We start from the raw sequence: 27,003 nt of genomic DNA, 5'->3' as shown, positions 1-27,003 counted from the left end.
TGGTTTTAAACTATTCTTTATTGTCAGAACATATCACGACAAATAGGTGAACATTTCACAAATCTCAGGTTGAACATTCAAACATTTGTCATTTTTCCTTAACAAAATAAATATCTTAATAGAAAAATTAATTTCTTATTTTCTGCATGCGCTAATGGGGGATATTGTTTCAAGTCTTGAAACAGGTTTGTGTTGCCTGACTTTGATGGCACGTATCTTCAGCACAGTTTGCAGTGCAGGCTGCAATATTAATATTACATGTTTCTTGAAACGCATATTTGACAGTGAGTTGACAGAACTATTAGCTTGAGTTAGGATGCAGATTTACTAAGTTAAATTTATGTTCATTAACAAAAACTGTAACATCTGTAAAAAAAAAAATTAACGACCTCAATTTTATTTGGTAAAATGTAATATTCTGACTTAAAATTTAAATTAAACCATTGGTCATCCAGTATCATGCGTTTAGATCATGATAACCACAGATAAGCCAGGCATAGCCTATTGCACCTCACTATCATGGCAAAATGTAACTTTATGGTTTTTGGTATTTGTATGAAAAACAGTAGCCTAAATGCATTATACATACATTATTTCCCGAATAAACATTATCGAACATTTATCGAACTCTTGATATCGTTTTATCGAGTAAAAATTATATCGTGATAATTATCGTTATCGTTTTATCGCCCAGCCCTAATGACGAATATAGACGAATATATCTGCAGAAATAGACAGTTGTCTCATTTACACGCACACGCATGCTAGTTGACTGTCGGCTGTAGTTCTCAGTGTGTTCAGGTGCAGCTTTTTTGCCGTGACACGGCTTTCATCAGTGTTAGTTCTTTGGCGTCGGTTTGGTGTGTCCTTACCTTTAGTGTCTTGGTGCTATTTATTTATTTATTTTTTCTTTGCTGTAACCTTTTGTAAAGAAACACATTTAAATATTTTATTTTTCCTGCCGAAATTTAGGTGTTGTTTTATTGTTTGTGCCAATCAATATTATCCCAAATGAGTATAACTTGTACTGAACGTTATGGTTATACTTTCAAAACTGTGTTTTAACTTCTATTCTGGTGCACTGCAGTGTCTTGGCCCATAGACTTATTTGCTTGTTTTTATATACAGAGATGAGGCCATCCTTAAAAATATTCTTGTTTGCCGTAACCCGACCGACCCTGTCAAATTAGGACCGACCCAATTATTTATTTTTTTCCCCTTTTAGTCCGACCGACTTGCCGGTTGTAAACTTGCATTAAGACCGACCGATTTTTTTTTTTACTCTTCAAACAACTAATACAAATGCAATACAATAATATAAATTATATTATAGTAAGTATTGTGAATATAAATTGCGTAGGCTACGTTCTTTCTTTTAAATAAAAACCCGTGGCGTCATATATTATGATTATGTTTACACCATTGGTTTACGCATGTCACACTATGGCCTGTGCGTTCGCTTCGTTTCATTCACTGTCAATGGTTCGCGCTCGGTGATGATGGCTGCGGCGCGGCTGCTTGTGAAATACGTCTGTATGAGCCTACATTTAGTAGCTCATTATTCGAAATTCTTAATGGTCAAATAGGGAATAGGAGAATAGGGAATCGATGTTAACGGCCTTTTCTCGGAGCGCGTCCAGCTCGTCACGATATGCCCACCGCGAACGCGCGTCACACAGCAACTGCAGGCTCTGACAAACAAACACACATAAGTGTGGGAAGCCAAACACACCGAAAGTGGGATGAAACGGCGCGGTGTGTTACAGAGTTCGCACTGCGCTGACTTGTAATCTGCGTGGCTCAATGGACCGAGCCGCGACAGACTCGACAGCGCAGGGAGAATTTGCTTGCGTCAGCCAATGATCAGAGCGGCGCGAACTAATCTCACCAGCGCCGCGCTGACCAATAAAACAGCACATCCCATACCGAAATGTACTAAATTGCACAAAAGAAAATCGACCATTCCATAATATGTCAGGACTACTTAATAGGCCTATAGTTTCTACAATGCGCCTAGCCATTTGACCTCACTGATTTCCGTTAATAATAGCAGATGTTTATGGGTCAAATCTCTCACTCTCTCCCTGCGACTTTTTGTTACCCTCCTTTCCTGCCCCTAGGGCAGAAAGGGGGCTTGTAACAGTATGGGTCAAATGTAAACGAATGGTGTTTTATTGGTCGGCGCGGCGCGGGTGAGATTAGTCATTTTAATTTATTTGTTTCCCTCTGAAAATCCACGTTCATTGAAATCTAGTGGCTTATTTTTTATTTATTTTTATTGATTCTGCCTATTTTTCCCCAAATGAATGCAGCTGGAATTAATGCAATAAATATGTTTTTTTTTTTGACAAAGATTTCAAATTGTTTGTGGTCTATAACCAGTATCAGAATGAGGATCGCAATGGTGTGCCCAAAGGCATGGGTTGAAGACCCGGTCAGTGACGTCACGATATGCAAATTTGTTTAAATTCATACCGACGTAATCACAATAACCAAAAATATCCTTTTTTTTTTACATTGAATCTTGAAAAAAACAACAACATTGACCTACCTACCGACCCTTTATTTTACTTTTTTTTTGCTGTTACTGCAAACCAAAATATTTTTAAGGATGGCCTGAGTCAAAATAAATTTCTGTGGTAATTGACAGCAAGGTACGTTTCATAGAGCTCAAGTCGTATTGACCTGAAACCTTCCTTTGATCATTGCAGGCTATTTTTCTTTCTCTCCGTAATAAGATGACCTGCTGATAATGAGCTGATTTGTGTCCCGTCTCTCCACAGATGCAGTGCAAGTTGTTTGTGTTCGATAAGCCAGCTCAGTCGTGGGTGGAACGAGGCCGCGGTCTGCTCAGACTGAACGACATGGCGTCCACCGATGACGGCTCGTTACAGTCCAGATTAGGTAAGAGCACCGTCGGGGAATGGTCACGTCTTTGTAGCTTTCAGCTGGTTGAGGCGGCCGAATATGGATCAATTTCTGATTAGAGAATCAGGAGTGGAGAAGAGATTCTTAATAACGAGGCATTTTTTTATAATCTTCAATATGCATCTGTGATTGTGTATGGTCTACAGAAAGAAATAATATGCAATAATATTCGTCTAATATGTTTGTCTCATTGCACCAATTCCACTAAGAAAATCAGTATGTCAGTATTAATCACAATGAAGTTAATGAAAATACAGCAGTACACAGAATAATACACTGCTGTAAACAAACACTCACTCTGTATCGGAGCAAAACACTAGCGTGTCTGGTGATGACTCATCACATTAGTTCGGCAAATTACGGCCGAAATAAGTGTTAAAAACCCAAACAATGTAAACATAGGAAGTTACCAATCACATGCACGACACATATTATTAAGGTATAAATATATACATGCACTTAGTTACATGTATTGCATGGACTCATTTACACAGAACATAACCAACGACGTTTTTGACCAGGTAAAATGAGTGTTTTCTTACAAGACTAATGAGAAATTTTAATTAAAGTATATTACAAACTTTTCATTTAGACCCTAAAGAATCAAATTAACTTGTATGAAAATGGCATTATATGACCCCTTTAAGGTATAATATATATATATATTATCTTATATATACATCTTGTCACCGTAAACTGCCCTGTCAATCATCTTGTCACCGTAAACTGCCCTGTCAATCACCCTGTCACCGTAAACTGCCCTGTCAATCATCCTGTCACCGTAAACTGCCCTGTCAATCATCCTGTCACCGTAAACTGCCCTGTCAATCATCCTGTCACCGTAAACTGCCCTGTCAATCACCCTGTCACCGTAAACTGCCCTGTCAATCATCCTGTCACCGTAAACTGCCCTGTCAATCATCCTGTCACAGTAAACTGGCCTGTCAATCATCCTGTCACCGTAAACTGCCCTGTCAATCATCCTGTCACCGTAAACTGCCCTGTCAATCATCCTGTCACAGTAAACTGGCCTGTCAATCATCCTGTCACCGTAAACTGCCCTGTCAATCATCCTGTCACCGTAAACTGCCCTGTCAATCATCCTGTCACCGTAAACTGCCCTGTCAATCATCCTGTCACCGTAAACTGCCTTGTCAATCATCTTGTCACCGTAAACTGCCCTGTCAATCATCCTGTCTCCGTAAACTGCCCTGTCAATCATCTTGTCACCGTAAACTGCCCTGTCAATCATCTTGTCACCGTAAACTGCCCTGTCAATCATCTTGTCACCGTAAACTGCCCTGTCAATCATCACGTCACAGTTAAAATCCTCCATTCAATCTGATAAAATTTCTTACCATTTTGGCGAGAAATGTTGGAGCACGTTCATCCGCCAGTCGTGGGTCTTTCATGCGGAGACTCTCCTCATGTGTTTGTACTTTGAATGTAATGATGCATTTAAAAGTTAATGGCTAAACGTATCTTTACAAAAGTTCACAATGCTGCTGCAGATGCAATATAATGTGGACAACATTGAATAAATACATTTTCATCAGGTCAGATCGATCTGCACTTCGGATTCTGACCGGATATAGGAGACCATCCGGGTCTCATTGGGACACTCATTTCAACATACTACAATTTGGGACGTGCTAATTCTATTTTCGAATACTATTTAGGACGGATAGTATGCGAATTGGGACGCAGCATGATTGACAGGCCCTGTCCCAAATGGCACACTCCGGACTTGTGGACTTCCTCAGAGTCCACACTTCGGTGACGTCATGTAGTGCAGACCTATAGGGCGCTTAGCGCAAGTCCGCGAGGGCGCATTGAGAGGTATTTTTGGGACAGACTCGATCGTCACGCCGGAAACAGGAAGACGGTCTGATTGTTGTTATGGACAGGAGCTACAGGTTCGGGGAAATATGCTGCCTATTGTTGTTGTGTTTATGACTCAGTAAAGCCCTGACATTCCGTTCTATTTATTAAATGAATCATAATGCGATCGTATTATTCAGCAATTGTCCGTGAGCAAAATCTCCTCCCATCCGTTGTCTATTTGGCCTTTCGCAAGGATTCCTGGGTAGTTAAAGTGCGTGGAGCCTGCATCTATATGGGCTTCGCGGAAGACCGCTTCAAGGGTACAAAGGGGGCGCTGCTGAGCACACTTCAGAGCGTTGAAATGCTAAATGGGACGGCCTACGGCCTCGTAGACTCGGCGAGCACGCGCGATTTAAGTCCATGAGACCGAAAGTGCGCCATTTGGGACAGGGCCACAGTCACGTTCTACCGGTGTGCGTCGCTAATAACGGAACATGCAGGAAACAATAAACAAACATTAGCTCCTAGGACAGGCTTTCTGACAGTCTCCGTCTTTCTCATCTTTCTCCGTCTGTTTTGCAGTGATGCGTACGCAGGGCAGTCTGCGATTGATTCTCAACACGAAGCTTTGGCCTCAGATGCAGGTGGATAAAGCCAGTGAGAAAAGCGTTCGTATCACAGCCATGGACACCGAGGACCAGGGAGTCAAGGTCTTCCTCATATCGGTATGATGGACACCTCCATAACGCTTCACACAAGAAGGGGATTGGTATTTAGTTGTATTTGTCAGTGAATTAATCCAAAGGTAACATGCATAACTTGTTTGAAAAGTTAAATTTTGGTATCAGGTTTTCTATTCGATTTAATAAATTATTTATCTTCATAAAATGTATTTATTTTAGTTAAATTTATATTTCTTTTTTATTATTTAGAATTAAAATGTATTATATTTATTACGTTTATTTAAATTTGTATATAAAAAGTAATTTCTTAATTTTATTTAATTAATTATCTTATTTTAAATTAATGTTTTTTAATTTATTAATAATAAATATTTGTATTATTTTTTAAATTTAAGTTTTTTTTTAGATTGTGTGTCATGAATAAAGCCCATTATTTACAGGCCTTATTAGACAATGAAATCAAGTGATAGACATTTGTAGGAGGATATATAAGAGAATATAAATTGTATACGCTAATTATTCGGTAACGCTTCCTTTTACAGTCCTGTTACCCATGTACTTACTATGTACTTATTATAGTAATTATAATTACTGGGTAATAACTAGGTACTAACCCTGAACCTACCCCTAACCCATGTACCTACCTTATATTAGCCAGTACTTTCTAGGTAAGTACACGTAAGTACTGTAAAAGGAAGCGTTACCATTTATTCTCAGCTTTAAGATATTGCATCTATTAGAAATTGTTTTGTGTGTGCACTGCAGTCTATAAAATAATTTTTCCATTAATCATTCAGTCCTTATACATTCATCAGGGACTGGGAAAGTCATGCAAATGTTGTTTTTGGGAACCCTGCATGAACATTCACAGTTGATCTGTGATGTGTGTCCTCAGGCGAGCTCTAAAGACGCGGGTCAGCTGGCCGCCGCTCTACACCACCGGATCCTGGCCCTGCGGAGTCGTGTGGAGCCGGACACTGAGAACACACCCGCCCCGGCAGAACCGGAGATCCCACAGTCAAACGAAGACGACAGCGACGACGACGAACCCACTAACAACAGCAGCGGCACCAACTCCACCGGCACGGGGAACTCCACCAGCAGCGGTACGACTCTTTCATTTGCCTGTATTTCACCAGAACGTATGAAGCTTGATGTTTCTGCAAAGCACACGCGTATAGATCATCGCTCTGACACTTTTTTCACTTTTATGCTCATAATTTAAAACATTTAGGAGTGCATAAAGAACTTTAGGGATGCAATCATTTATTTGAATACAGAAAGTACAGTAGGTTTTTGAATATTTTTGCTTCAAATTGTATTTTATTTTTTAAGTTCTGCATATTACGGGACTTAATTATAAACAAGCCTAAAATACACAGACACTCTTATTTTGAAATGTCTTTACTTCTAACAAAGATTAATAAACATATTACACAGTTAGCTAATGCATAACTTAATATTATCAAGCAAGACTTTATTTTGGTAACACTTTCCATTTAACATTATTTAACATGAACTAACAATGAACAAATACTTCTACAGTATTTATTTCAACATTTGCTGACACTCTTAAAATCAAAAGTATCTTATTATTTTTTAATGGACTTGAGCTAACATGAACCAACGATGAACAGTTATATTTTTATTAGCTTTAATTAACAAAGATGAATAAATACTGTATTAAATATTAATATTAAAGTGCACCTATAATGATTTTTTTCTTATTACCTTTCATGCAGTGTGTAATACAGCTGTTTGTGAATGTAAAAGGTTGCAAAGTTTTAAAAATCAAAGTGCACGTCAAATAAAGTTATTGTCTTCTAAAAGAAAGAATCGATTAGACCAATCAGAGCAGAGTAGACCAATCACAACAGACTGGGCCATCTGACCAATCAGAGCAGAGTAGACCAATCACAACAGACTGGGCCATCTGACCAATCAGATCAGAGTAGACCAATCACAACAGACTGGGCCATCTGACCAATCAGAGCAGAGTAGACCAATCACAACAGACTGGGCCATCTGACCAACCAGAGCAGAGAAGACCAATCACAGCAGACTGGGCCATCTGACCAATCAGAGCAGAGTAGACCAATCACAACAGACTGGGCCATCTGACCAATCAGAGCAGAGTAGACCAATCACAACAGACTGGGCCATCTGACCAATCAGATCAGAGTAGACCAATCACAACAGACTGGGCCATCTGACCAATCAGAGCAGAGTAGACCAATCACAACAGACCGGGCCATCTGATCAATCAGAGCAGAGTAGACCAATCACAACAGACTGGGCCATCTGACCAATCAGATCAGAGTAGACCAATCACAACAGACTGGGCCATCTGACCAATCAGAGCAGAGTAGACTCTCAGAAACGAGGGGTTTAGAGAGACTGAATCGTTGATTGAACCCATCCAGACAGCTCAAAGTGTTTTTTGACTCAAAAACAAAATTAGGAACCTTTAAAAAAAAACTGTAATAGGGCTGCTTTAATATCGTAAATATTTAGTAATTACAGTGGTAAGGTAATGATATATTGATCAGCCCCTTGTTTTACTGTATATTTCTGAGTTGAGCTCCTCTCGTAATGTTGTCTTGTTCTCTCTCAGGTAACTGTGAGAACAGCGAGACCCCAGCGGGCGAGAGCACATAGCATCATGAAGCTCTGCTCCAGCCACAGCCGCCCACCAGGGTTTCAGTGCAGGCATCTCTGCGGACAGCCCAGTCAGACCGGTCTGAGGACCCCTGGGACTCACCCAAACTTCTGTAGTTCATTTTCCCCTCCAACATTTATTGTAAATCTGGAGCTTTTTTTTTTTTTTTTTTTTATCGTTTCGTTTGTTTTTAGTTGTTGTTGTTTTTTTTCCTCTTGGACTGCAAATAAACAAATTAAAAAGACAACAAACAAAAAAAGGAAAAAAAAAATCGAGACTTTTCCATATATGGCTTTGGACTTGGTCGCTCATCATATTGATGAGTGTGAGGGTGTTTCTCTCTCCGTTTTAGACACGGAATCGACAAGACTGCAGTTTCTACCGTGGGACCGTTTTTTACTCATTCGCTCTGTCTCTCTCTCTATCTCTCTCTCTCTCTCTCTTCACTGGCTCTCGGCTTCAGACCATTTCATCGTGACCTCGCCGCATCATCACACTTATCGGCCAATCAGCTGGCCGGTAGCATCAGTCACCTGACCTATATCCCCTGTGTTCGGTGTAGTTGTACCATTTTTCCCAGGTTGCGACTGATTTCTGCCAGTTTCACCGAGCGTCTCCTGGATGTTCACTTTCCAGGACAAGATGACACTTTTACTAGTCTGCTAAGATGGTAGTTAGATTTCTCATCGGTGTTAACCAATAAAGGACTTAACCAGCACACGGACTCGTGCTGTAGCGAACCTGTTTCTAGAACTCGCCCCTATAAAAGAGGAAAATATCTTCACACCAACGTCTCTTCAAACTTCAAATTGAGTTGTGTAGCTTCGTTTAGGGGCAGATAATGTTTAATATTTCTTTTTTTAGTTGATCTGATGAGAATTTAACATTTAAAGCAGCATCTCTGTATTTGTTTTTATTTTCCATATTCTGAGGGTTTGTATTGTTTCGGCCTTTTTTTTTTTTAATATTGATTTACTATATTAACTTTTTATCCATTTACATGTCATTTGGAGATGATATTTCTTCGTGTGTTGGAAGTTTGAGTGCATTTAGACAGGAAAAAAAGGACAAAAAAAAAAAACTTGTACCCTTGAATGTTCTGTAAATTTCTATGCGTATATTATCACTTACTAGCACACCATGTCTCCAAACTCCTTTACAAAATAAATAGTAATATCAAAGTAAAAAAAAAAAGAAAAAAGATGAAACATTTGAAATAAATTTTTGTCTTATGTCAAATCGTGGGCTTCACTTTCTCACAAGGATGAATCATTTAAATTTATGGGTGAATCTCATGAACACATCCAAAGTTTAAAGAAAATATATTTTGCATAATGGAAATATCGTCACAATGCAAACTTCTTAATGGTTTGAAAAGTAAGCTTTATTTACAGGTGAAACTCAGAAAATTTGAATATCGTGCAAATGTTCATTTATTTCAGTAATTCACAATATTCTAATTTTGACTTTTGGGTTTTCATAAGCTGTAAGTCATAAATTTTTAAAAATGATAACAAATAAAGGCTTGAAATATCCCACTTTGCATGTAATGAGTTTATATAATATATTAGTTTCACCTTTTAAGTTGAATTACTGAAATAAATGAACTTTTGCACCATATTCAAATTTTTCGAGTTTCACCTGTACTTTTGTGTGAGATATACTACCGTTCAAAAGTTGTGGGGTGAGATTTTTTTTGCATTTATTTGATCAAAATATTAAAAACAATTGTAATGTTGTGATATTTGAAAATATTTAAAAATGTAATGTGAATTTTCAGCATCATTATATGTCACATGATCCTTCAGAAATCACTCTGATATGATGGTTTGCTGCTCAAGAAACATTTATGATTATTTTCAATGTTAAAAACAGTTGTGCTGCTTCATATTTTTGTGGAAACCGTCATTTTTTTTCAGGATTCTTTGATGAATAGAACGTTGAAAAGAACACCATTTTTTTAAAATACTCTTTTGTAACATTATAAATGTCTTTACTGTCACTTTTGATCAATTTAATGCATTCTTACTGAATAAACAGTATTAATTTCTTCTTACAGACCCTACACTTTTGAATGGTAGTGTGTATTTAGTTTGGTTAGAATTGCCAATCGCTAGTTGGTTGACTAAAATCTGTGTGGTGAGAATCGCTTTTGTTCTACTTGTTGATTAACTGCATCAATAATCAAAGACTTGTTTCCCTAAAATGCGTTGAGGAGAGTATGACATTGGTGTCATGTTGTGAATGTTCAGCAGATGGCGACACAAACTCAAACATTACTGCACAGAAACGGCATTAATCGTATGGATGCACAAGTTTACAGCTGGTGCGATTTAACAACTGATTGAACAGTGTTTGTCAGAGAAATCAATAAAGCTCTTCTGAAGCTGACGTCTGACAAACCCAGATTTTGACTGGCTCTCACGCGGTTTACTTTCGTGTCCTGGGTCAAAAGTCAACCAGAATCAGCTGGATCTGTGAGAGGAACTTCGTCTTCTGGGAACAACCAATGTGTGAAACATTAAGACAAGGTGTAGCAGTCAAAAACCTTTAATTAGACATGATTTCTACAAGTAAATAGTTTACAATCTGCACTATTTCAGTGTTTTTTCTAATGACGAATGCATTTGATTGAGCGGGCGCGCAACCGTGAGCGATGATGACTACAGCTTCCATGCGTTCTTCATCATGGTGATGAAATACTCGTCGCTGTCAATAGAAGCACTGACCCCACTGTAGTAGTTCACAAACTCCTCCAGCGTCACCTATCACAGGAAGAAAAAAGGTGTGTTCATGCCATGTTGTAATTTACACTTTTATTCACATATAAACTTTAATCAACTTGCACTCGTGTTACGCAGCACGTTTGAGCTTCAGCAAGAACCAATGAGGTTCATTCTAGTGTTACGCATCACGTTTGAGCTTCAGCAAGAACCAATGAGGTTCATTCTCGTGTTATACATCACGTTTGAGCTTCGGCAAGAACCAATGAGGTTCATTCTTGTATTACGCATCACGTTTGAGCTTCAGCAAGAACCAATGAGGTTCATTCTCGTGTTATACATCACGTTTGAGCTTCGGCAAGAACCAATGAGGTTCATTCTTGTATTACGCATCACGTTTGAGCTTCAGCAAGAGGTTTGCATGTCAAGCAGGTTCGGTTGAGCTTCTGTTTATGTTCACTGATCAATATTTATATGGGAATAAAAGCCTAAATTAAATCTTTTCATAATATATAGCGATCAAGTCTCTTAATAATTTGTATATAAAATAAATGAAAGAATTGTATTTTTTATAAAAGGTCTCATTTTCAGTAGTGTATAAAGGTCTTAAATTAATTTGTCTTTAGTAACCGTTTTGTTTTTGTCATATTTAAAATTTAGTAGCATAAGCAACGCTTATGAAAAAAAGGGGTAGGTACAGTAAGTTAAAAGTTAAAATCTCCGCCACATAAAAAAACCATGCTTTGTGAAATCATAATTTAAAGTTGAAATTATGACTAGTTAATTATGAGATTAAAAAATTAAACATAAAATTCTATATTTAAAACTCATAATTATGACACTTAAAATAAAAAATATGACAGTCATAATTATGAAATAAAAAGTGACAAAGTCATGAGAATTTTTTTTAAATGATGACAAAAAAGCAGAAATTCAGATTTAAAAAGTCTCAGTCGAAATTATGACTATTAAATTATGACATACTAATAAGTCATAATTATGAGATCAAGAAAGAGGCTTTATCTACGCATTTTAAATTTTCAGTGTTACAGTTTTGTCTTAAGTAACCGTTTTGTTTTTGTGTCTTTTTGCATAGATTAAATTTAGTAGTGGAAGTGATGCTTATGAAAAAAGCTTCAGCCTACACCTTTTCGGTTAATATGTATAATTATTATGGTATTGTGTATGAGGACTGAAATGAACACTCATGATGATGATGATGATGATAGTAATATCTAATCTCCAGACACTTATTAGACTGTAAATGCAGGAATAAAAGCGAGGAACCTTTCCATCCTTGTCGTACGGAGAGTCGAAGCTGTCGAGGAACGAGCGGAAGACTTGTTCTTCTGTCCACTCTCCGCTCTTGTGTTTGGGGTGATGTTTGCTGTTGTAAACACCCTGCAGATCTTCTACAGTCACAACACCGTCTCCTGTCTTATCAAGCTTCTGGAAAGCCTGACCGATCACCTGCCTCCGCGCACTCGACATGGGCGGCTGAAGCAAAGACACGGATTCAAGTGGTTATTTATTTTCAACTATGTGAATGTTGGTATATTTCACTGTGGATTTGGTAAATCAGTTGAAATTTCGGTGCAGGCTTTGCTAAAATACTTTTACTGTAAGATATGGACCCGACAGTAACGCCACAACATGCAAGTAACCTTATTTATTCTGATGCCTGATCTGTGATCAGTAATTTCTGATAATGATTCATGTACAGTCAGAGGTTCTTCGTCTCAAAATCATTAAATTTAAGTCAGTAAATCAAGCCAGTGACTAAACGGTCAACTTTACATTGTTTCTCTTAGTAGCATGAAAATAATTGGTTGTTTAAATTGCGATTAAATTATATACAGAAAGCGATTTATTATCACTGGAGCTGTCAATCAAACATCGCGAGTTTATCAGTGACTGAGTTCTGGACTCTTGCTTTAACTTCAGTTATAATCAAAGACGCTGTCTACACTGCACAATGAATCTCTTCTTTACATTTCTGCATCCTGGAAACGTTCCTGTAGTTTCTTACCCTTAGTTTCTCCAGAAACTCGTCAAAGTTGAGGGTGCCGCTTCCATCCTTGTCCATCATGGCAAAGATCTGTTGTGCTTTGTCCTTCCCCACGGACACGCCGTAGTTCTCCAGCCCCTTCTGAAACTCCTGGAAGTCCAGAGATTTACTGCCGTCATCGTCCATAATGCGGAACGTCCTGGAAACAATATTTATGTTCGTAGTTTAAATGTTGGACTGGCTATTTTAACCCTCTACCTTTGTAAAAGCTGAATAAAATAGACAAAATTATTATTTGAAATATTGATTTATCTTATTAGGTGAATTTTATGAAGTACATGTCCAAGTCATATAACTCCAAAACCCATCAAATAATATTATATATAAAAAAAAAATTCATAATGTGACTTTAAGTCATAAGTATGGAAAAAAGTCAAAATTATGATATGCCAAGTCATAATTATGCGATGAAAAGTTGAAAATGTGACTTTAAATTATGACTAAAAAGTAAAAATTATTCATTAAAACTAGGGCTGTCAAATGATTCATCGTGATTAATCACATCCAAAATAAAAGTTTTTTTTACATAATATATGTGGGTGCACTGTGTATAATTATTTTATATATATATAAATACACACACATGCTTGTATATATTTAAGAAATATTTTCATGTATATACTGTATATAGATTTATATATAATTTATATTATATATAAATATAAATATTTTATATATAAATAATATTTTTTTCTTAAATATACATGCATGTGTGTGTATTTATATATATATATACAAAATAATTATACACAGTGCACCCACATATATTATGTAAAAAAAACTTTTATTTTGGATGTGATTAATCACGATTAATCATTTGACAGCCCTAATTAAAACGTCATAATTTACATAAAATGTGAGATTATGACTTAAAAAATAGAAAATAATCACAAAGAATAATGAGAATTACAAAAAAACAACTAAAAAAATAAAGCATCTGGGTGCATTATGGGAGAGCAGGGTGAGTTTAGCCCACTTTTAGTAGCGGTGTCTTTAAAAATGAGCACATGACAGTAATGTGTCCAACTAAAATATGACATATATATCATATCTTATATCATATTTTAATTATGTCCATATAGGTTTTATTAATTTTTATTTCAGTTTTAGTTTTAATTATTTTAGTACATCAAGTTAAACTAAATGAAAATACACACACACACACACAAAATAATATAATATACATAAAATGTTTTTTTTTTATGTTTTACATTTCAGGTAACTAAATAACCCTGGGCCCCTATCACTGGTTCAGTCTTTCTGTAGTAACCTGAGGTTAATTATCTCAATATTAATAATTCATCAACAACAACTTTCCCATTACCAGACCTGAATCTTAACCACTGCCCCACATCACCTCACCGTTTTCTCTCTCTTTGGAATTTACATTTACAATTTTTAAAGAGATTTGAATATCTCGCTCACCTCCCGAGACCCTTGATCCCCGCGGAGCCCCTGTTGAGGCACTGCTGGCGGAGCTCGTTCACTGCATCTGTGGCCATTACTCTCTGTCCAAGTCCCTCTCAGGTGTATCTGCAGTCTGTGCTCTCTTGCAGCTTCAGGTTGGTCTGTGAAATTTAAATATTCAAAATATTAGAATTATTATATAAAATAATTCAAATTGTTATACAAATCACAGTTTGATATGAGCTTTTATTACATTGTACACTGAATGCATTTAAGATATTTACACCAAAGGCTTTTTCTGAAGTGAACTGAGGTCAGGTGGTCCTCAAGACGTCACGTGGGATTACAAGGAAGTGTTTTGATGTAGACCTAGCGATTTCTGTTGGCTTGGAAACATAAACTCAGACAATGTAACCATGGCAAATGTAAACATAAACCGCCATAAAATAAGCTGTACTAACGATTATCAACAGAAGTTATATTTAATCTTTCTCTAGACATTTTATGATGAGCAAAATCCTAATCCCAAAATAATGCACTGCTATATAATCATCATATTTATCAGTATACATATATATCAGTATGTGAGGAAATATTAGATGATTAAACAAGTTAAAAAATATATGTATATATGAAGCTTATCTTTTATTTAACCTCGCTTAAGGTAAAGGTAGGTAAAGATAGAAAGTTAATTTGATTCTACCTTTTATTGTGTAGAAATAAAAAATGGTTTAACATGGATATTAAGTTAAATTCAAATAAATATAAAGGAAATATTATACCTGTATCTTGCGAGGGTCTCTGGAGGTGTGTGTGCAGTCTCTCAGATGTCTCTCAGGTGCACTTGCGCGTTTCTCCGCCCCTCCAAACTCAACTCTCCTTTTGATTGGCTGCAACGTGTGTCAATCATCACCTTCTGCGTTCATCATGTGTTAGCTAATATATTTTTATATTTATTTAATTAACATTTTAAACCTATCAATAGCTGAGTTTTACCTTGGTAACCATAGTTTCTGCTTAAATACCAGAGTTAGGCAACTTCAATATTATTTCCGCCGTTTTTTATATTATAAAACAATATTCAATTAATTTGGAATCACCTTCAAAGTGTAATACATGTTCAGAATATTTCTTTAATTTTTTATTGTAGCAACAGTGAGTTAACTTTATAACCGTTTTAGAAGAAACTACGGGTACCAAAATAATTGTGTACAAGGCGGGAATACTCGATCACGTGATGCTGAATCGCCTGAATGACTGTACGCTTCTCTCAAAATCTCCAAAATATGGTCTACTGGTTTAAATCAGACACTTACTGATGAAATCATTCGTATTTACCACGGTAAACTACAACAAATAGCCTACAGGTAAAGAGAATTGTCTAAACAAACCCTATTTCATGAATGGACTAGTTTGTATTGAGGTAGTTTGTTCAGTGTATAGAAACCTGTCAAAACCAGTAAATGGGGAATCTCATTCAAATAAGTCCAGATTACTTTTCACCAACAGATCATTACTGTCACAAATTCTCAATAATAATTTTCATTTGGTTCACATTAGTAGTTTTTGATTGTGTTATTTTGAAATATGATCCATTAATGTTCTTGACAGGTTTCATTAGTCACCCAATGTGTTAATACGGTAAACAGCTGGAAGTGTTGGTGTTTTCTATTCAGATGCTTGTATTTACAGTTTTATTTACAGGAGAAGCAGTTGAAATGCTATTAAGTGTTTTCATCTGTTGTAGAAGTGGAAAGAAACAGACGTGTTTACTGTTTTTTAACATAGACCAGCATTAGAGGTTCATTGGATTCATGTGCACCAGTGATGATGTGGCCAGAACAGCCACAGAATGAAGTGACCCAATCTGACAAATCACCCTACAATGGGGTAAGTGTTTACAGCCAATAGCAACAGTTGTATTTGTGGTCATGTTCAAACATATCAAGCTGCTCTGTTGATGTTTTCTCTGCACCAGTGACGGTATTAACATTAAGTGACATGACATCTGATGCACAGAAGCCAATGGCACATGCCACTATCCTTAGTAACACATGCGTTGGCATGTGCCACTGACATTGTCGAGAAACAATGATGCTGCGTCTCAATTCACCTACTTGCACTACACCCTAAATGCACTATTTTTGTTAAGAAAAAGTACATACTTTTGAGTGTGTAGCAGACAAGTAGACAAGCTTTGGGACTGGGACGCACTATCACCTAATACAATTGTCTTCAACGGTTGCTTTTTGTCGCAGTAAACTGGCCTGTCAATCATCTTGTCACAGTTAAAATCCTCCACATTTAATTTAATTTAATTTCCTACTGTATCGGAGAGAAATGCAGAAGCACGTCAGCCACGCGTCTTTCATGCGGAGACTCTCCTCATATTAATGCATAATGATGCATTTAAAAGTTAATGGCCAAACAGATCTTTATAAAAGTCCACATTGTTATTGCAGATGAAATATAACACGGGTAACATTAAATACATTTTTTTTTTATCAGGTTAAACTTTGGTTAGTCACTCACACCTTTATGTAGGTTGCTCATATCCGCCATGTTTTGTAGTTTTTTTTAACACTTTTTACTCGTGTTTGTAGTTCCTCCTCCAAAGCGCAATGGGTTGTGGGCAATATTAGTGTTTATAGTGAGCGCGGATCCACAACTCAAAAATCCACCGGAAATAGTAGACCATCCGAGGACATCTGGCATACTCTTTTCAACGTACTATGCTTTGGGACACACTTATTCTAATCTCATACTGTTTTGGTTGGATAGTATAGACATTGAGACATGTTGTGACACCTCCAGTAGTGACTTACAGATGAGTTGAGCAGCTGACGTAATTGTGACACAAAATCCTAAATAAATAGCCGAATTTAGCGATATTTTAAATGTCAATTAAACGCATTAAAGTCGGTTATATTTTTTCCAAACGTGTTATCTGTTTGTGTCACGTCTGTATTTGAGTGGCATGTGCCACTGAATGTTTTGTAATACCAGTGCTACTGTATGTTGTTTATCACGCATAGTCGCAAACATTCGCCCATTCTAGGAAAGACACCAAATAAATTTATCATGGGTCACTACGAATAACGCATTAACAGTCGCATCCGTAACTGAAAACCTTTATTTTTGCATGATGCTGCACAGAATCAGTAAGTGTAACACTGACCAGCTCAAGATTCTCATCTGTGACTTTAATACTTTAATATAAGTCCTTCCAACATTTCAATTCCTGTACCTTTGTTTGTGTGTACAGCCTTTTTCAAGTTCGCTCATGAATTCTCAGTTGGATTTAGTTCTGGTGCTGTATTACAAAAACATCTGATCTGTTTAGTATGGCAATTTCTGTTAGGATCTTATTTAGAACATTGAACTTTTCAGATCTTAACTTAAGACCTAATGCCCGGCACACATTGTACGGTTTAGGGCTGTCCCAGACGAAAGATGACCAATCGTGGCGATTTCTCTGGTCGTGTCTCCTAAACGCCGTTCCTATGTCGTACAGTGAGAGAGGCTCAAAGACGGCCATTAGGGATGGCTCGATACCACAATTTTGGCTTCGGTACGAGACCAGAATCGAATACCTCTGTATTGATACTAAATCGATACCACGGGTGACAAATAACCAGCCTCAAAAGTTAAGCGAATTGAAACAATTTTATTAATAAAACACTGCTTGAAACTCTGTATGCTCTCTGCAGTACCAAATGTGCAAACAAAAAGTATCAAAATGTAAAAAAGACATTTGTACTATATGTTCCCTACAGTCAGGGAACATACAGTAAGTTCAATTTTGATTAAAAAAAATAAAAAAAATAGGTTAATATCTTCATATATTGTCAGTCTTTATCACATGGTGCAAACAAAATGTATCGAAATGTGACAACAACAACAACAAAAAAAAACTACAGGGAACATAGGTTAAATTTTGATTTTGGAAAAAATTAAACGTGTTCATATCGTCACATCTTTTCAGTCTTTATTTTTTTGACAGCTCCTTTGCCAGCTGCAGATTTTTGGACAGGAAAACTAATGTGTCAATATTGTCACTTGATAGTCTGGATCTAAGTGGGCTACAGATGAGGCCAGAGGTACTGAAAACTCTCTCAGAGGCTGAGCTTGATGCTGCAATGCAAAGGTAATATTTGGCAAACATTGAAAGAATGGGGAGGCTTGATTCATGCCTTTTCCACCAAGAAAGTGGGTTTTCTGTGGCATTGGTCTCTTCCATGGACTTGTACATTTGGAGTTCTTTGTTTAGTCTGTCAGTTGGCATCTCTAGAGATCCCCTCCCGGCTTGACATTCATCTCCCTTCCCCAACTCTTTTCTTTTTTTCTCTGATACAATAGAAGACAGGAGGCTACCCAAGTCTTGTTTTTGTTTTTTTGGCAGCTGTTTGTTCTTCCTGCTCTGCCTGAGTTGACTCCATCACTGATTGTGGATTAGAGAAATCAGCTGTGACAGTTTTTTGCAACAGTACTTCTGTCACTTCCTTCTCCTTAGTTACAAATGTGTTCTTAAATCTAGGATCAAAGAAGGTTGCTGAATTAAGAGGGATTTGTAACTACTCATTGCTGTATCTCATTTCCAGATCTTTCCTGATCTCTGTTTTCATGTTGCAGGTTAGCACTGAGTCTGTATCAATGTCCTGTACATGTGAAAGTATTTTCCACATCACAGGGATGACAGAAGAAAGTCTCCTTTTCTCTTTTGTCTCTTTTTTTCCACACAGGGCATCAGTGAAGGGACTTAGTGGGCCCAGTCGGCCATTGTCACGGTCTTGCGACCAAAGACAGCCTGTGATCATTTACTGACAGTGTCAGAATCTGGCGTCATGATCATCTCACACACAGTGTGTTTGCTGCTATGACCTACAGATACTGACTAGACAATAAAAATGCAACATGAAATTGTGTATTGATCAACGTGACATGGTGCTAAAACTTAAAACTACTTACCTCAAGCTCCATTTGCAAAATTGGCAATTTGGCATGCTAACTTGCCCTCTTTTCCCCACCAATGACGCGTCCATATTCTCCTATTTCGCTCTCTCCCCTTTTTTTGTGGTGCGGTTGATCTACTTGCTCTATTTGTTTATCACTAGCGCATGCTAATTGACCGTTCGCAAAAGCCACGCCCCCTAGTTATTGTTGCTACGCCCGTCAAACAAATGGTCAAACACGACCAGCACCACAGATTGCCATGATGGGAAGAGGTGCGTCAGTGACCTTTTTTGGAGCAATACCTCCGCGATATCCTCCAGATCGAGGCAAAAGGGGTTACCGTATGCAGTGGAGGGATATATTCAAAATATAAAAATACGCAATGAAGGAGACACGACTACAATCGAGGCTAATAATGCTCTCAAGCTCTCAAACCGGTCTCAAGCGAAATCTGAGAAACCCCATGACCTGTAACGTTACCTCAAATGCAACCAGCACAGCCTTGAAGAAGATTCTATAAGCTGTTTCAGTGGCTAATTGTTTGGAGTTAGAAATATATAACTCGCCCTGAATATTTAGTAATTTTGCTCTAACGTTAGTCTAAACTGTAGTCTACAGGTGCTGCCTGCGCTAGTGACTGCTGCTCATATCATGAAAATATTTACAACAACACTTTAGAAAACGTACTTCCTTTGTGGATCCTCTTGATCTGCTTTCTCCATGTGTCTTTGACTAATCTCATTGTCTCAGTCTCACGCACGCTGCACGCGAGTTAACCATGTTCGACACATGTAACTGGGAGTGGGGCCGTCCACACTGTTTTTATCCATTGTAGGGACAACGCACGTTGTGTTTTCGGCTTTTGAAACGAAAAGAACACAACTCCTCCAGACAATCTCTCGGGGTATCTAGTGTCCGATTTACAAACGCCGTGGGCGCACCGCTTCACCATCTTGCTTGGAGTCAATGTTTGACGGACCTGCTCACATAGTAACGGTTGCTATGATGTGTGATTGGACAATAGCCGTTTTGGGGGAGGGGCCTGCGAACGGTCAATTGTTTAATTCTTGCATCGTAGCCTACTATTCAATAGGTGTCATCATCGTACAGTCTACTTACATGATGTCATACCCAAGTTTATTAGATCCATGTCGTACAGTGTGATTTGTAATGATCGCACAGTCTGTAGCAGTATAAGATTGAAGGTTTATCATCAACCCTCTGATTGGAGGTCGTCTAGTTGCGGTAGTCTAGTTGTCATTGATTTCTTGGTGGCCTCCATTGAATTTACATTTCTTAGGTATTGATATAACTAACTGTACTCCAAGGGATATTCAGAGCTTTGAAAATCTTCTGGTATCCGTTTAACATTCTTTATGCTTTTTAATAAGTTGCTTGGAGTGATGTTTTTTTTTCTTATTCCAGATTGAGGTGTTATTAGACAAGACTACTCAAGTGATCTCAATTGAACTATTTATGTGACCTCAAAACCCAATTGGCTGATGATATAGGTGTTTCATATAACGAATGCTTATGAAATGAGTATTTTATATTCTGTTTATTAGGGCACTTTGTAGAATCTGTTTTCGCTTTGACGTTAATGAGTCATCATCTTATTTCTGTTATTGGTTTAATTTTTATAGTTTTTTTATCGTCCTTACATCACCCCAATAGCTTAAACATCAAAGCTTTGTAAACAAGATCTCTCCCACCAGAATTGAATTCTTCTGTTTGTGCCCTGAAGTTGCGGCATTGTAAATATTCTGTCTACACATGTTGTATGAGCATAAACAGGAAAGTGAATTTAGAAATTCAAGACAAATAAGCAACTTTGTTGTTGTAAGCTGGGTATGTTTATTCAGCTGACTTTATAAATTCCATTTGGCACAAGTGTACAATAATAAATAAGTTTCTGTCTCCCTCCTGAAATATCTAAATATAAATGTAAAGCATTTTGCAATAAATACGGTTTATCCACAATACAGATGCACTGCATCGACATTTCTGCTGTTGGTGTGAAAAATCCAACACTCCCAAAAGCTGATCATGATTAGTTGACATGGGAAATGTAACACGCATGCATACACACACACACACACACATTCCTGTAATACTGCCGCAGTACTTTCAACTCATTTTTACACACAAATACAGACACTGAAGTACTCCACTCCAATATAAATGGACAGAAGTAGAGTCACTGAACCCCTTGTCCTATTTGCATTATCTTTTTTTCAGAGGAGGACAAAAACTTTGGATCTATTTCCGTACATGCTGGGTGACATTACGTTTACATTTTTTTTTTTATGTGTGCATATTTTATGAAATAAGAATTTTATTTGCATAGACAACACTGATGCTGCCTGGTCGAAGCGATCAGAACGAAGTGATCACGTTCTGTATCCAATTAGCAAGCTTTAGACACAGTTTAATCGCTTACTAGGGTTGCATTGGCAGGGTGCCCTAAATTTCAAAAAACAAATTAATGACACATTTTCTTGTCTACCGTTGATATTTCCACAGGGCAGGATGTACTTATTGTTTAAAATTGAAAAGTTTCTGCTAAAAGTTCTGCCAAAATTTCATTATCGTTCAGAAGATTTGTTTTAATTTGCAATTCAAATACATTAATGACAAAAAAAAAAAAAAATTCCACCGGAATTGATCTATGTAAAATGACTGCATGCTCCATTAGCTGTTACTTTGTTTTTACAGTAATTCCATTAGCTTTGAAGGAAAGACGTGTTTAGGGCTTGACGGATCCCGGCTGGACTCCAATCTCATTTGTAGTTTTGTCCTTAATTACTTCAGAGTTATTCAATTAGACCAGTCTTTTTCGGTGAGAAAGAACAACAAGGATAAAGAAGTCGTTTAAAGATATCAAGAACCGTTTGGGGATTGTGCCTCATTTGACTCAGACCAAATTCAACTAGCCTATATCAGATTGTTCAGCGCGCTTTGTATATAAACCAGATTTGTTGTTTGGTGTTTCTGACTGAGATTGAAGCTTGGGATACGGTGTCATACAGGGATTTAATTGGAATGTAGCTTTAAGAAGACTGGCTGCACTTTTACAATATGTTTCTGAAAGGACAAGGCTAAACTTAACGCTTAATCCTGTATATCTAAACAGCTTAGATCTGTCAACTCCACCATCATCAGTCTTTTCAGCAGTTCATCTTCACACATGCAATTATCAGTTAACTGTGTTTATGACAGATTTCATACTCCGTGATTAGTCCAGTACCTAGAATAACATAAATAACGTTTTCTAATGAAAGGGTGAAACATGTATACTCTTAAAAATAAAGGTTCAAAGGGTTTTTCAGCCTGGTGTCATAAAATAACACTTAGGTAATTGGTAGCTTTTTAGAAAAACATGAATCTCATAAAAAATTTGTCCAGGTCACATTTCACCCAAAAATCAAATGTAAATAGGAATTTTTATAAAGAAAATTATGCTTATATTTTGTAAAATTGCAGAACAATTATGCACATTTTGCCTGCAAATTCTCATTACCGTAATTACCGTGCAATTACTGATTATTACGGACTGATTTTGATTATTCTTGTTACTGCAATATAGTATTTTTTTTTATTTAAATCTGCATAAATTAAAGGTGGTACAAATCATGCACAATGTATAAATAGTTGAAATAATAAATCTTTTTTTCTTTGCCTTACTGTAATGCGAATGAGTGCAATGAAAAAAACTCTTATTTGTTTTAAAAAGACATCACTCCATGTAAAAAATCTATTTTTTATGTCTTTCATTTGATTAATTACCCAGACATGTTCTTGACTGGTTTTGTAAAATTTAATGTTACGTACTGGTGCTTTATAAGCCAGAAACCAATACGTTGATCTGAATAATCAAGAATTTTATTTGATCACCAAAGAACCATTTAGCTACCGAAGAACCCTGTACAGCAGAAAATGGTTCTTAAAGGGACAGTTCACCTAAAAAATGTAAATTCTGTCATTAATCACATAAATTAATCACATAAATCACCCTCATGTCGTTACAAAGTAAGATTTTCGTTCATTTTTGGAACACAAATGATGATATTTTTGATGAAATCTTGAGAGCTTTCTGTCCCTCCAGTGACAGCTACTCAACTGACACTTTGACGGTTCAAAAAGTTCATAAAGAGATTGTAAAACTAAGCCATATGAATTGAGCGGTTTAGTCCAAATTTTCTGAAGAGACTCGAGCGCTTTATATGATGAACAGATTGAATTTAGGCTGTTATTCACATATTAACATTGATCAGCGAACATAAACAGAAGCTCAAATGTGCTTCGTAACACGAGAATGAACCTCATTGGTTCTCGCACGTCAAGCGAACATTGTTGAGCTTCCGTTTACCACAACTGATGTTTGCGTTGATGAATATTTATGCGTGAATAAAAGCCTAAATGAAATCTTTTCATCATATAAAGTAGGGCTGGGTAAAAAATATCGATTTCTCAATATTTATCGATTCTCATTTTTATGAACCGATATCGATTATTAAATCTTAAGAATCAATTAGTCATCCTGTTTTCAGTTGATGGATGAATGGAACATTGTAGCGCGCATCCCATCCAATAAATCGCAATAATCTTTCTGCTTTGTTACTATTGATACTAAATAAAGTCTCAAATTTCAAATTACGTCCATTTTCTTATGAAATTCAAAAACATAAATACCGTTTTGGCGCTGTGGCGTGAGATCGCTCTGGCTCAGCTCAGCTCAGGAGAAGCACATGATCTCGTCTTCTGCCTTAATAATACCAGTTACAGCGCGAAATAAACATGAATGAACGTCTGAAAGTGTGTTAAAAGATAGAGTACAACTTATCGAAATCCGTATCATGTCACATGGAATCGCTCAATCAGTGTTTCAACCGTGGAAAGACGTCAGTAAAACAACTTGTAAACAATGTCATGTAACGTCACATTTATCTCAGAAAAACCATATCCAGTGACCATAAACTCGTTAGTCAGCTAGAAAAATTAACTCTAAAGAGGAGCATTTTGCTAAATATATGCACCATATTACATATTCATTATAATTTTTAATGTTCTTCAATATTTAATGCATGTTTGAATAAATCTGGCAAGTTTTTATGACAGCCACCATTTAAATGTTTATATTTAATATAACTTTATTATTATAAAAATAAATAAAAGTGTAATTTAAGTGTTTGTATAGCTACAAATCAGTTAATTTTTACCTTCGATATTATAGTAGGCTAATGGAGCCTATAGGCTATACAACTGACTCCCATAGTTTACAGCATTAGTTAAGAGATTTGTTTTCCTTGAGAAAATTTGCCATGTATTGTACCTGATATCCAAAATAATCAATATTGAATCGAATCCGAATCGAATTGTGAAATTTGTGTCAATACCCAGCCCTAATAAGTAATAATTCAAGTTTTAATTGTAAACATCTTCAGAGTAGTACCGCATTTCACAACCCACATTATATTTCCTTGAGAAAATTAGCCATTTTGCTCTTGGAAATGAGATGTTGCATCTCAAGAGACTATCCTTGAATAAATAAATGTATTGTACCTGATATCCAAAATAACCAATATTGAATCTAATCAAATCGGAATCGAATCGAATTGCAAGCTTGTGAATCGATATCGAATCGAATTGTGAAATTTGTGTCAATATCCAGCCCTAATATAAAGCGATTGTGTCTCATCAGAAAATTTGGACTAAACCGCTGAATTCATGTGGATTAGTTTTACGATCTCTTTATGAACTTTTTGAAGCGTCAAAGTGTCAGTTGCGTAGCTGTCAATGGAGGGACAGAAATCTCTCAGATTTCATCAAAAAGATCTTAATTTGTGTTTCTGAAGATGAACGAAAGTCTTACGGGTTTGGAACGACATGAGGGTGAGTAATTAATTTTCCAATTTCATTTTTGGGTGAACTGTCCCTTTAAGAGGACAGATCTTTGTTTAATGTAAAGTGCTACAAAGAATCATTGAGGAACCTTTTTTTAAGAGTTAAATGTTCCATCTGTATAAATAAAGGTTACAATTACTTATATAATAAATGTATACGTTTGCTGTTGAAAAAGTCTAAATCTGGAATTACTTTCCAAAAGACAATGTATCTCGAGTTGATCATTGTCTAGAAGAATGTAAACATGAACATGTTCATGAGAAAAATGAACTTTTTTAAGGTCTTTGAGGGTCGACACCTTTGGGAAAACATTTGAAGTTGCACTTTTTCCTACTGGCTTTTGGAAATGGGTGGCCTATTCCTATAATTTTAAATCTAAATATCTGGGTATACATTGTCTCAAAGACGAGGGAAAGTGGGATATGATCAGACATGCTTTGGCAAGGCTTTAAGGTCAAATTTTGAGGGCTTGATATATACGTTTCAAGTGACAATGTTGTTTTAGGTAATATCTATCCTTGAAGACTTTCGGTAGAGAAGCATTTTTCCACATGTATACCTCTGATTCATATTTCTGACTAATGTAATCCCAGGAAGTGGGTGCGGTAGAACAAGATTCATTGCATGTACATTCTTCTAAGAAAACAAACAAAAAAGAAACGAAGAAAGAAATGAGGTAGTTTTCACAGCTGTGTTGCACTTCATACTTCAGTATTCAGATTCGTAACAAAAGCGAGCAGCGTACAGTTGTCGCTGTAGCCCTCTACCATTTATATATATATATATATCTTCGGATAAATACTATTATATCTGTACTTGTTCTTCTGCAGAAGTTTCCAGTGGAAGGCAAAATGAGTCTCCCGCCAGCTTTCGGTCCCATTGATTAAACCAACGATCCACCTTTGGTTGAAGTCCAGTGCCCTGCACTAATCATAAGTGCCAGTATCCACTGAAAAGGCAGATACAAAACTTTTTTTTTTTTTTTCGTGACACACTTTCCACAGTTGGCTTTAGACAATTCAGGCCTTGTCTTTTGTGTTTTGCGCATCACTTTTCTGTAGCTTTCATTCTTTCCATGGTGGCGTACCGGACCGCATCTTTTTGTTTCTCGTTCTTGAATCGAATAGCGTGTCACACGGTCGCCCTTTCCAAAGCTGGAAGATCTGAAACATTTTCTGGTATTTCTATGGTAATGTATAGACACACTCCCTGAAGTTTCCACAGTTCCCTGAATGTCATACGCAACCGCACGCTCTCGCAGACACGTTCTGGATTGTGTAGAATCTGTCCTTGTTGTCAAAGAAAGACATTTTCTTCTCGAACTTCGTAGGCCGACAACAAGGAGTGTAGCGCGCCTTGTCTTTTTTTCCGTTTTCCCGTCCACGCCGGCCTTTTTCACTGGAGCCGTTGTTTAACTGCATGTGCTCCATTACAAAGTCATAGTTGCGTCTCTCGTGGATGCACTTCCCACTGCAGTATCTGAAGCGCACAGTCTCGTCGCTTTCGTACCCGAGCCCCAGCTCGCTCACCGTGAGCTCGACCTCGTGTAGAGAGCACGGCTTTGGGCCTTTCCGTGCTCGCTTGGTTCTCCGTCCCGTCTCGGTTCTCATCCTCCTTTCCTTTCGGTCCACCAGAGTCGCAATCACCTTCTTCAACTCGCCCTCAGTGAAGCTTTGGAAGAGGTACGAGACTAGAGGAGGAAAAACACCCAGAGGAGAATGTTAATGTTTGCTCTTCCATAATTCAAGAGACTTCTTAGGCCAGAAACATACTTTACATCAATGTATGCTTTCCAGATTTTTTGCTAATGAGCCATTAAACATACTTAACGTGCGTTTGTGTTTCTGTGGCGGA

The 27,003-nt window shown here is 37.1% G+C and overlaps 3 protein-coding genes across 6 annotated transcripts in view; 1 reads left to right on the top strand and 2 right to left on the bottom strand.

Annotated features, from left to right (window-relative positions):
* ranbp3b (RAN binding protein 3b) overlaps nucleotides 1–9,333 on the top strand; it is a 41,617-nt gene extending 32,284 nt beyond the window's left edge. For all 3 annotated transcript variants that reach the window (XM_056271678.1, XM_056271677.1, XM_056271676.1), the window contains 4 exons: nucleotides 2,784–2,904; nucleotides 5,335–5,477; nucleotides 6,331–6,541; nucleotides 8,050–9,333. In XM_056271678.1, the coding sequence (XP_056127653.1) occupies nucleotides 2,784–2,904; nucleotides 5,335–5,477; nucleotides 6,331–6,541; nucleotides 8,050–8,093 (519 nt within the window). In that variant the 3' untranslated portion in view covers nucleotides 8,094–9,333. The remainder of the gene's footprint in view (nucleotides 1–2,783; nucleotides 2,905–5,334; nucleotides 5,478–6,330; nucleotides 6,542–8,049) is intronic.
* Nucleotides 9,334–10,626: 1,293 nt separating this feature from the next.
* capsla (calcyphosine-like a) lies at nucleotides 10,627–14,678 on the bottom strand. 2 transcript variants are annotated; one of them, XM_056271692.1, is made up of 5 exons: nucleotides 14,555–14,678; nucleotides 14,311–14,453; nucleotides 12,847–13,024; nucleotides 12,105–12,314; nucleotides 10,627–10,859 (listed from the first exon to the last, which is right to left on the bottom strand). In XM_056271692.1, exons 2-5 carry the CDS (start codon nucleotides 14,385–14,387, stop codon nucleotides 10,758–10,760), a joined length of 567 nt encoding a protein of 188 aa, XP_056127667.1. In that variant the 5' UTR covers nucleotides 14,388–14,453; nucleotides 14,555–14,678; the 3' UTR covers nucleotides 10,627–10,757. The 2 variants fall into 2 exon arrangements, with proteins under 2 accessions (XP_056127667.1, XP_056127666.1); XM_056271691.1 differs by having other exon boundaries at nucleotides 14,577–14,678.
* An 11,636-nt stretch (nucleotides 14,679–26,314) lies between these two features.
* LOC130105616 (uncharacterized) overlaps nucleotides 26,315–27,003 on the bottom strand; it is a 33,265-nt gene continuing 32,576 nt past the window's right edge. Inside the window, exon 3 of the mRNA XM_056271689.1 lies at nucleotides 26,315–26,839. Coding sequence (XP_056127664.1) covers nucleotides 26,385–26,839 — 455 coding nt within the window. The 3' untranslated portion in view covers nucleotides 26,315–26,384. The remainder of the gene's footprint in view (nucleotides 26,840–27,003) is intronic.

The sequence above is a fragment of the Rhinichthys klamathensis genome, unplaced genomic scaffold (assembly GCF_029890125.1).
Source record: "Rhinichthys klamathensis goyatoka isolate OS25496 unplaced genomic scaffold, OSU_Roscu_1.1 h1tg000323l_1, whole genome shotgun sequence".
Lineage (NCBI taxonomy): Eukaryota > Metazoa > Chordata > Actinopteri > Cypriniformes > Leuciscidae > Rhinichthys > Rhinichthys klamathensis.
This window is presented reverse-complemented; position numbering and strand designations above follow the sequence as displayed.

Excerpts from the sequence above, each read along its gene's own strand:
- capsla (XM_056271692.1), bottom strand. The coding sequence starts at position 14,387 with ATGGCCACAGATGCAGTGAACGAGCTCCGCCAGCAGTGCCTCAACAGG. Across the intron at positions 12,315-12,846 it reads AGTTTCTGGAGAAACTAAGG|CCGCCCATGTCGAGTGCGCG; the intron begins GTAAGAAACTAC and ends TCTTTGCTTCAG. Across the intron at positions 10,860-12,104 it reads CGTACGACAAGGATGGAAAG|GTGACGCTGGAGGAGTTTGT; the intron begins GTTCCTCGCTTT and ends TTCCTGTGATAG.